Here is a 10,471-nt window from a genome sequence, read left to right on the forward strand (position 1 = left end):
GACTACATTCATACTTACCGGATTAAATCGTTGCAAAGAGTTGTAGTGTACACACTTAATTAACTACCCTGCCATTTATATATGGCGATCTTTCTAGGCAGATCTCAAATGCTTTTCCCTTCTTTCCACAGTTCTTCTCCTATTACAGTCCGACCAGGTTAAATCCTTTCAGAGGGCTATATTGTCTACACTTAATGCGACAACACGTCCGTTTATCGATGCAGGTATTTCCAGATACCTCTCTAGTCCATCTCCAACTCTTTTCTTTTCTTTTTCTAAAGTTCAAGTACTGTGACATTCAGACGTGCTGGAATAAATCGTTTCCAAGAGCTACACAGTACGTAACGAATTAACTCACTGCCATTTATTTATCGACATATTGCTAGATACATCTCTAGTCAAACTCCTTTTTCCTTTCTCCTTTTCCCTTTTTCCTTTCCTTTCCTTGGAAACACTGCTAAACTTCTCAGCAGCTTACATTCATAATTGCTGGAACAAATGTTTTGAAAGAGATCTTTTCTATACATTTATTTAACTGCACCTTCGATTTATATATAGAGATATTTCTATATTGATCCCTAGTCATTCTCCAATTCTTTCTCCTTCTTTCTAATTTTTAGTCCTATTACATCCTGCTTGTTGATTTACTCTGTTCTAAAACATATATGTTTTACACGGAATTAATCATACTGCTATTTGTATATGTAGATATTTCCATGTTAATCTCCTGTCATTCTCACATTCTTTTCCTTTTCTTGCCTTCCAAACTGCTCTTCATCTTACCTTTATACTTTACCTGATTAAGTTCTTTCAAATAGCTCTTTATTTTCAAATGTATGGATAACACTTTTATTTATATAAATATATATTTCTAGATATATCTATATGTATTCTCAAATTGTTTTCTTTTCCTTTCTTTCTAAGCTTCTTGGCACTTTACATTCCTAATTCCCATATTAAATAATTCATATATCTATTCATTTTGGACAGAATTGACAGCACTTTCATTATATATAAATATATTTCTATCTATATCCGTAGTCCGTCTAAAATTTCAGTCCTTTCTATTCCTTTTTAACTGCTTGATAGTCTATTTTTTAAGAAGAAAAAAAAAATGAGAGAGTCCGAATGTACGTTCTGTTGGCAGATTACTTACACTTCTCCATTCTTTCCATCATATGCTTTTATTCTTCAGCTTTGGCTTTGATACATGCAATTGTAGTGGTCATTTTTTGTAATGATGCTCTAGGTATGAAGGGAGGCCCTTTAAAATCAAAATTTGCAGGAAAAGATGACAAAGGCTTTTTGACAAGTCAGAAATGGCGTTTCAGCCTTGACATAGTGCCCTTCACCCACATCAGTGACTGAAACCGAGCCGAAAGGGAAAGGCAGGCTGATGCTCCACAATGGCTCTTGAGGGGCAGAGAGAGAGCAGGAGCTCTTCTGGGGCCTGGAGCTTGTGAAATCGGGTTTGTTCTTCAGGATAAAAAAAAATCAATAGGCAAAAGAGATTGACAGCCCTATGCTGGGAAAAACCAATACACACATCTGTACAGTTATAATGCGTATTTGCGAGAATGTAATGCAGTGTGTTTTTTGCTTTACAGCTTCAGACTCTTGTCATGGAGGAAATCACAGTGGAAACCATCCTGACTCCATGGGAAATACTGCTGGTGATTTTTGCTGCGGTGCTGATAATGAGTTTGCTCATGTTTCTGCCCCCCACTGCAGTGGTGATCTGGAGAATGAAGCGCGTGTCGCCGATCTCCCTGCGTGGCTCAGTGTGAGCCCGCCCTGGTACAAGCTGTAACAGCACCCATCCCTTTGAGGGATGGTTCAGAATGATAACATCTCTGAGGACGGCTGTTACTGCCTAGGATCCATCCAAAAGCAATCGTTTATCCAGTCTATTGCAGCTAAGTTCCTGTGAAAATATAATGTGTGTAATTTTGTCTTCGTCTACTACACTTCTCCGCACTTTGCCTTCCATTTTTTGGCTGCCTTGTAGTTACTGCTGTTGGCTTAGTTCCTAGACTGACGGCTTCTGTTGCATTATAATGGACTGAAAACAAGACTGATGGAGAAGCAAGCATAATACAGTATTGTATTCCCTTTCATGTAATATGAAAGCCTGCATTTCTGCAATTACACTGCAAATATTACCAAAGCCTTTAGCTGAGATGACTGACAGTTAGGCAGGTGGACATACCAAAATCTAGCAGTATACTCTGGGGAGGTAATGGTTTATTCTGGTTGTACTGTGAAACCTAAAAAAACTCAACAGAGAATGGTACATACATAAGCTTCTTTTGTCTCATCTGAAAACTTACTTGCCTAAAATGCCTTTTGTTTCTTTCCTTCTATATGAATTTTCCTCTCTCTGCAAATCCCCAGAGCCACAACACAAAGCCCTCCCCATCCCAGGGTGAGAGCAGGAGCATGAGGGATAGCCCGATGCTCAGACACACCCAGCCAGACACCAAGCTGCAGTTAATGCCAACATACAGCAACTATTCGACTGAATCACATTACGCAAACTTACTCCGAGAAATTAATGTGATTGAGTTTACTTTAGTTTTTAACTGTGTTGTATAGCTTTATTGGTTCAACTTCGCTTTCTCATATATAAATAATACCTTGGATGATGGGAATAGAACAAAACTGCTTCTCTGCAAGTTTATGGAAAAACAAACACCCAAAAAAAAGAAATCTCCATCTTAAGATCAAATTTATGCAACATCAAATTAAAGGTTTTCAGCCTAATTCTTCTGCATTATGGGACACTAATTAGTAGGATTTCTGATGCACAGAACTAATAATTTCTGTTAGTTTACAAGAGCAATGGGTTTGATTTCCTCTTAAATCCAATATTTAGTTTCTTTTCTTTTTTGGTTGGTTTGTAAAGTCACTGGAACAGCTTAATATAACTCATAGAATATTGGTTTTTTAGAAAAATTATAATGGAAAGTGCTCAGTGCTTCAGATATTTTATTTGAGCATCGGCTGGTAATGAATTGGCTCAAAATGAAAGACTCAAAAACATTATAATTTCATTTGATAGAGATTATTTGTTTACCAGAAATAAACAAACCCACCAGCAACTGAAAAAAACACTGCTTTTCTTTAAGACTACAGCATTTTGTCCTCAAATACAGTGACTGAAGTTACTGTCTCATAGTTTATAAGCAGCCAAAGCAGCTAACTCGTCGCTTTGTTGGTGTAGTTGTCTGCTACACTTATAGTTATATGACTGTCTGGTTCTGGGCTCGAAAGCAGCCAATGGTTTTTTTTCGTTTCTAATGACTGGATTCTGAGTCGGAAAGATACTGTGTAATTTTATATATCTGATTCACTTAACTGATTCATGAGGTAAAGATCAATTAGACATCGTGTACCATGTAACTATGCTGTCTGTGTCTGAGATTCACAGGAATAGGGAAAAGGTAAAGAAGAGAAAGCAAACACAAACACATGAGCTGTCTGTCTTCGGATCTACAGCATCAGTGTTTGCTCAGCAGAAGGACATCAAAACAAAACCCCAAGCACGGATTCCTCTGAAAACCAAGCAAGCAGTAAACTAACCTTTTTGTTTAGATTTCATAATAATTTACATGCGTGTCTGTTCTGTAGCTACAACTCCACAAATAAACTGGTTCTCCAGTGCTATGTTGTCTTTCATCTTCACTTGCACCAAGTACCAGGTGGTCAACAGCCTGGGCTTTCTGCTCCTCATGCTTCTTACTCTGTGGCTTTGGTTTTCCAGAGTACATATGTGCACAGGAGTTGTGCAGGGGGCTTGTAAAACAGGGACAGCTCACAGGAGGAAGGGAGTTGGAGCACGAACAAGTTTTTATATTTCACAAGAAGAATCAATGACAAAAAAAAAAATCACTTGGATATTTGTTCATGTTTGAAGCTGTTATAAATGCAGATGATCAGCTAATTTTTTTCTAAATCTTGCAACAGCCAAACCTGCCCCAGTTTAGTCCAAGTTTGGAAATAGAATGTAGGGGACAGCTAGCCAGAAGCTGTGGAAAACTTGGTTTAGGACCAGCAGCTGCCCTGGTACTGCTGTGCTGAGACCAGAGCATCTCAGCCCGTCAGCACTGCCCTCAGCCCATAGAGCTCTACCCAAATATTACTCTATCACCAACCAGACCTCATTTGCTTTTGTTCTTTCCCTCTGAAGCTAAGCCATGGCTTGTGGTAACCACAACCCCTGCCTAAGGGAGGCCCCACAGCTGTGTGCACCGTGCATGCCTGGGGAGCACGAGGAAATGTAAGCACAGAGGAGCACTTGTAGCCCTGGATCGCACAGGGTGGGCACAGCTCTTGTTAGAGCAAACCAAGGGTCACTAGGACTTCCTTTCCAGAGCCACCATGGTTTTAGCCCACAGGGACTGAACAGAGGAGACCGAAGCTGATCCCTGGCACACTAACCAGAGCGCGCCTCATGCAGGGCCCTCAACACCTGCCTCCTCCATCTTTTTGGCAGAAAAGACACGATGCAAATATCTGCTAGCTTAGGACAATCCCAGTTCTCACATTTTGTACTGGACAGAGACATTACATTTTTCCTGCCATTTTGCCTGGTTACAGCAAGCACACAGGGCACTTTTTGACTCCTAGAAATACATTGAAGTATACCTAAAGCCTATGTCTTTCTGTGGGATATCCTCAAGATGGTAAGTACAGGAGAAACTTTTGAGTTGTCCCATCAATGAACTGCAGTGCTTCAAGTTTTTAACTCATGCAAAACACAGCAACTCGAACAGCTGTATGTACAGCCTGATTTAACCACCAATCAAGCAGGCACATGAATAAAGAATTATACCCTTACAGCCAGTAACCATTGTGACTTGCATTGCTTTAATGGTCGTCAGAGCAACAATCATGATTAATTGGTAACTATAAAATCAACTGAAAGTATGGCCTTTTCTCAGTAAAGATCACACCTGACAGAAGATGATTTCTGATAACAATTAATGTGTTTAACTAATGACTGCATACATTAAACAACTCTAATTCTTATTTAATTCCAGCTAGATGAATTTAAGCCATAAAAGTGATCTTCTTTCTTTGAAACACCTCTGCCATGAGCTATGTGATTAGGTTTAGCCTATATATAAGAGATGAGGTCAACTTATGACTATGATCTTTAGCCCTTCAACTAAATAAAAGCTGCATGTTTACATGTCTTAGCAATGATTTCACTGCTCTGCCTCTCTTGTCAAAATAACCATGTCAAACTGAAGACGACTTGTTGGTCTGTGGCACAAGCCTTGTGGTGCTAGTAACCACAGATGATACAATCAGACTCCTTGTCACGCTTGGAGCCGTTGATGCCTTGCTCACCAAGCTCCTTGAGGAAGATGTTTAGCTGCTCTGTCTGAGTTTCAGTGAAGGCTAATGTGCGCAGACAGGTGCTGTTGGTGGGGAAATAGGCAGATTTAGCTCCACTGATGGCCGTCTCAGAGGCTGGAAAGATCAAAGATGACAACAACAACAAAAAAATGCAGCTGAATTACTTGGCTTAGATTGTCCCGATCTTTAAACAAGCACCGACATTTCCATTTTCCAGACCAAAGACTTCAACTTGGAATAAAAGTGCCTAGATGATTGCTTTTGGTAAGCCTTGGGAAAAAAACTGCTCTAGCAACAAGACACTGTCAACAGTAAAATATTTTCCATTAACCATAGGAGAGATAGGCTGGCCCTTTTATGTATGTATATGCACATTTATTTTTAAATCAAGGCAATGACAACTGAGTCAGCCTGCTTCAGGTCACAGATTGCTCACTGGACGCAATGGGTGCAGTCTTAAAACGTCTGGGCTGCCACAGGAAAAAGGCAGCATTGCTGGCTGGGGGCCAGCTGCTGGGTTTTATTCTATGTACGTACAGTGAATAGTGCAGGTGTCGGCTAATTTTGCTCAGGTTCTTCAAGTACTGTTGCAAGATAAACAGTAGTTTTATGTCCAGCAGGTCACACAGCCCTTGTGCAACATAGGGTTTCTGCTAAGACAATACCTATTAACTGTTTGGGTTTTTTTAAAAAATGCGTCTACTCACAAACATTGCATGTGTGTCATGTCTGCTATCCCAAGCTGAAATAGTGATGCTCACCAGCCCAGGCCTTTGTAGTAGTTTTAAAACTAACATGATTTCTGGTGCAGCAGTTTGTCCACTCTCACAATATCACACATGCCAAGAAAAAAGAAACTTTTCTTTCCACCTTTTTCTAAACACAACAGACCGAGCCTCATGTCCCTGCGATCAGATGTGCCTAAGAAATACTCACGGTTGCAAATAGCCAGTGTCTTTCCCCCAACAAGCTGCGTTGTCCAGGAAAACCTGGTGGCATTGCCACATACTTCATACAGCCTACTTCTTCTGAGGAATTGAAAGTCATAACCCTTGGGAAACAAAGATAGGGAAACAACAAATAAACAGTGTCTTAGACATCATGGTAACTGTAAGATGAAGAAACATTCAGGCAGTGAAGGTCAGTACAAACACTGCAACCTCTCCCTGCCCTAAAGAAAGAAAAAAAAAAAGTATAACAAGGAAAATGATGCATTTCACAATAAACACTTGTAAATTAATGGAGTCAGCAATATTAGCAGCAGTAAACCATGACTATTACCTCATTGCACATGGGTTTGCAGTACTGAGCATTGCCAATGGTGACACACACCAGCCCACCATTTCTAGGGGCTAGTGGGAGTGGGCATGGAGGCAGCTGCTTGCAAACTTTCAAGTGGGTTAAAAAAAAAAAAAAAGAGAGAGAGAGAAAACAACACATCAGGGTGAAAGTGAGTATAAAAGTCTCCCTCCTCCCCAAGCAAACCATTGGCATACTCATTGACCTGGGCATGAGTGTCCAGGGCATGATTTTTCCCCCTAGCTGATGTCTAAGTAAGCATTTTTGGTTTTTTAAAACCATTTATTTTTTTCTTGGCAACACCCAATTTTTCTACCACTTGTCATTGTGACAGCAAAGTCCCTGTTAGCCCAGTTGCACTTGCGGCTCAAAGTGGCATTTGCCATCCAGTATTATTGAGGCCAAAACTATCCAAATATTTCTCAGAAAAACCTGAGTGAAGTGCCTGCTCCCAGACACCAGAAGGGCTCTTGGCGGAGGGCAGAGCAGGCCCTGCTGTGACTCTGCACTGCTGCTCGGCACCGGCGGCCAGGCCGCAGGGACGGTGGCACCCCGCACGTTGGTGCTATTGTGCCTCCTCGACGCTGGCCAGCGCGGTGGTGAAGCACCCTTGCTTTCTGGCTTGTTGCTGAGACGTCTTTCATCTTAGTTCCCCCCTCCCCCTCAAGAAATGCAGACATTTAGCTCGCTCTGACTGTAGGTAAAAAAACTTTTCTTATTGCTTCTCCTCTTCCGCTTTGTTCAACACCCAGGAAGGAGGAACATTGTTTCAGGAGGGACCTCACATTTCTCTTGAACAGGGCGAAGCAGATCAAGTGTTTCTTGCAGTCTCCAGACAAGGGAATTGATTGCAGCTTTTTCACCCTGGGCAATCATTTCATTAAGGCATTTTGAATATTTCTGTGGAGTTAGGGGAGAAAAAGGCTAAGTTGAAGAGGAGAGGCCTTGGAATTAATTTATTGAAGTAGTAAAATTTTTTTTTTTTTTTTTTTTTTTTTTTAAATACAGAACAAGAACCATCTTGAAAATTATATAGCTTTAAGTAACACTAATTCCCCCACAATGTTTTTGGAAGGAATCCATTAACTTTTTTTGAAAACAGTGGCTAGATAGGGTTTTTCCATTGAGTTCAAGGGGGAGGACTGGTACAGGTTGTTTTTTTTTCCCTATATATGAAAAGATGCCTTTAGAAAGATACATACAGTTGTTTATATACAAAGCATTGGTTTGTTATTCTTATATTCTAAATGCTGGCATCTGGCAGACTTTCTGTGTGCTGTGTAAAAATACAATTTGTAGATATGTATGAACAATGAAGTTCCTGTATTTTGATGTAGCTATTGCCCTATACCCATATAAATCGCCTTCAGTCCATATGTGTGTTCCTATGCACCTATGCGGATAGTGCAAAGCTGTGTTAAACTCCACAACCAAAACACAGGTGTGTACCAGCATTATAGCAGACACCAGTTACTTTGAACTTACATAGATGCAAGAAAAAGAGCAAGTCCAATTTTCAGTGCGGCTGCTGAAGCACGAGCTGGCAATGTCTAACTCTGCTTCTCGGGCTGAAGCTTACAGAAACATTATTGAAAGTTATGGGCATCAGTTATACAAAGAAAATAATATAATTCAAATCTTTGGGGGGCAAAAAAGATCTCAAACACCTGAGAGAACACCTCTTCGGCAAGTGCTGCCCTCAGCCATCCCCCGGCCCTGCATGATGAGAACGATGCTGCAGGCAGCAGCTCACAGTATGTACTGATACGGACCCAACTCCAGCTATTCGTTCTGTCTTGCTGTTTTACAGACAGATGTCTCAACCATCTATGAAAAATTTTTATAGGCTCTGTCCTGGTATTTGTTTACAATTTCTGCCATATTCAAAGGCTGCTGTCTGATCACTGCCTTATGATATGCCTAGCCCAGGGAAGACAGGGGCACTAACTCATAAAACATAGGCTTTCAGTTGACTGGCTTTACTCGTATTTACAATATTTAGCACTTTATATTTGAAAGTAGGATTGAAAACAAATTATATGTGTAAGGCAAAAGACATAACTGTTCATGTTCAAGCCACTTTATATATAATCTGGAGAAAGACAAAGCTGGAAAATACACCTACAAGAACTTTTTTTTTTTAACCAGCAGTAGCAGGACTAAAGACATTGCAGGTCAAATGACGCTAATCTTTTCCATGTCACTCCCCTCCCCACCATGTACTTTTGTTTTGAGCCAGGCGTTGCCAAAGCAATACGCAGCACACGCGGCAGGGCTTGGCATCCCCCACCACCGCAGAAGGTGTGTGTGAAGCAAGTCCTGGGTTGACCAATGCAGCCAACCTCTTACCTCAAGACTCTCCTTCACATCGCCTATGGTTGCTCTTTCACATTCACTTGGACTGGCAAAAGCTCCGATGTCAGTAAAATCTAAAAGACAAATAGCAACAGGTACATAGCTGGTTAATAATCACTCCTGACACAGGAACAAAGCCGAAATACTGCAAAACAGTACTTGTTTATAGGAATTGTGCCACTATTCTGCAGTCCTAGCGCTACCTTGTATACCTGGGGTGATCAGGACTCAAATATTAAAAAACTGTGCAAATATTGATTTATTCTAAACAATAGCAACATGATCGCCTGTTTGTGGCCACCCAGGGCCAGGTTCCCAAGCGAGGTGCTTCATTTCTTTAAGACAGCCACTATTTAAATAATTGTTAGTCATATTCAAGAATGGCAACATCTTACCTGCAAGAATTACTGCTAAACCTATAAAACCCAGTGTTTTCCAGAGCAGGCAGGAGCTGAACAGCATTTTATCTGCGGGAGACCAGGGGCTAGTTATTTGTTGCTTGTGGAGCGTGAAGAGCTGAAGCACTGGAGTCAGGCACAAAGCTGCGTGTCTGTGGGTCGCTGGTTGTTTACAGTGTGCCTCGCTCGGACGCAATGCTGTGATAAGGCGTTAGGGGGACGCACATATTGCCCAACCTGCTGGGAAGCTAGCAGAGAGTTTGCCAGCATGGTTTGGGGAGGTTTCTCATTACCATACTGAGGCTGTCTGCCTTCCCTGCTGCTGCCAAACCCACCGGAAAATTTTCAGGTTAACTGGTTTACTGTAAACATGTTTAGTGTACACACATGCCTGGGTGCTCTTGCTCTCTCCCTGCCCCCTCCATCTGTGTCACATACACATTCACACACACATATACATTCATATAGAGGACATAGGTGTGCCTTACCCACAGGGCTCAACCCTGTGTCTCATGCTCCAAGAGAAAGCTCAGAGCATCAAATGATGGCTAAACTATTTGGACCAAGGGGATGTGCTCTATATCCTGTAGCATGCAGAGTTTAGGTGCTTGGTAAGCGTTGTGAATCCTGATTTAGGATCCTGCTGACTACACCAATTTGTCACGAACAGGTGCTTTAGATCACCTAAAGAACCATTATTAAAGGTGGGTTTAATGCAATCTTGTAAGAGTGCAACTTAGCAAAGTTCAATGGCAAGGTTCACTGTATTACTGCACGGCACAATCATTTGAACGGTGATTCAAAACTATCAAGGCACAAATCAAATTTACCAAGACAAAATCCAAGTTACCATACCACTATGTTATACACGATATTGGTCACTTACCAAAGATCTGCTGCTGATAAAAGGTCTCTCTGCCTCGAGGAGCAACCTTGAGAAGAGTCTCAGCTCAAGAGGAGATCACCGCCACACAAACAGCTGCTTAGCAGAGAGAGCTCAAAGAAGGCTCACTCAGGCTGTCGTATTTATGCAATAAAGTGGTTGGCTCATAGTC

At 41.3% G+C, this 10,471-nt stretch overlaps 1 protein-coding gene and 1 long non-coding RNA gene across 2 annotated transcripts in view; one reads left to right on the plus strand and one right to left on the minus strand.

Annotated features, from left to right (window-relative positions):
* LOC142602634 (uncharacterized) overlaps positions 1-3,664 on the plus strand; it is a 20,844-nt gene extending 17,180 nt beyond the window's left edge. Inside the window, exon 4 of the long non-coding RNA XR_012836386.1 lies at positions 1,608-3,664. This is a non-coding gene — a long non-coding RNA (uncharacterized LOC142602634). The remainder of the gene's footprint in view (positions 1-1,607) is intronic.
* A 1,182-nt stretch (positions 3,665-4,846) lies between these two features.
* LOC142602633 (uncharacterized) lies at positions 4,847-9,610 on the minus strand. The gene is made up of 6 exons (XM_075758675.1): positions 9,414-9,610; positions 9,013-9,092; positions 7,449-7,563; positions 6,646-6,752; positions 6,301-6,415; positions 4,847-5,478 (listed from the first exon to the last, which is right to left on the minus strand). The coding sequence occupies exons 1-6, from the start codon at positions 9,478-9,480 to the stop codon at positions 5,291-5,293; spliced, it is 672 nt and encodes a 223-aa protein (XP_075614790.1). The 5' UTR covers positions 9,481-9,610; the 3' UTR covers positions 4,847-5,290.
* Between the last annotated feature and the right edge of the window lie 861 nt (positions 9,611-10,471).

The sequence above is a fragment of the Balearica regulorum genome, chromosome 7, assembly GCF_011004875.1.
Source record: "Balearica regulorum gibbericeps isolate bBalReg1 chromosome 7, bBalReg1.pri, whole genome shotgun sequence".
Lineage (NCBI taxonomy): Eukaryota > Metazoa > Chordata > Aves > Gruiformes > Gruidae > Balearica > Balearica regulorum.

Excerpts from the sequence above, each read along its gene's own strand:
- LOC142602633 (XM_075758675.1), bottom strand. The coding sequence starts at position 9,480 with ATGCTGTTCAGCTCCTGCCTGCTCTGGAAAACACTGGGTTTTATAGGT. Across the intron at positions 6,416-6,645 it reads GCAAACCCATGTGCAATGAG|GGTTATGACTTTCAATTCCT; the intron begins GTAATAGTCATG and ends TTGTTTCCCAAG. Across the intron at positions 5,479-6,300 it reads GACACTGGCTATTTGCAACC|CCTCTGAGACGGCCATCAGT; the intron begins GTGAGTATTTCT and ends TGATCTTTCCAG.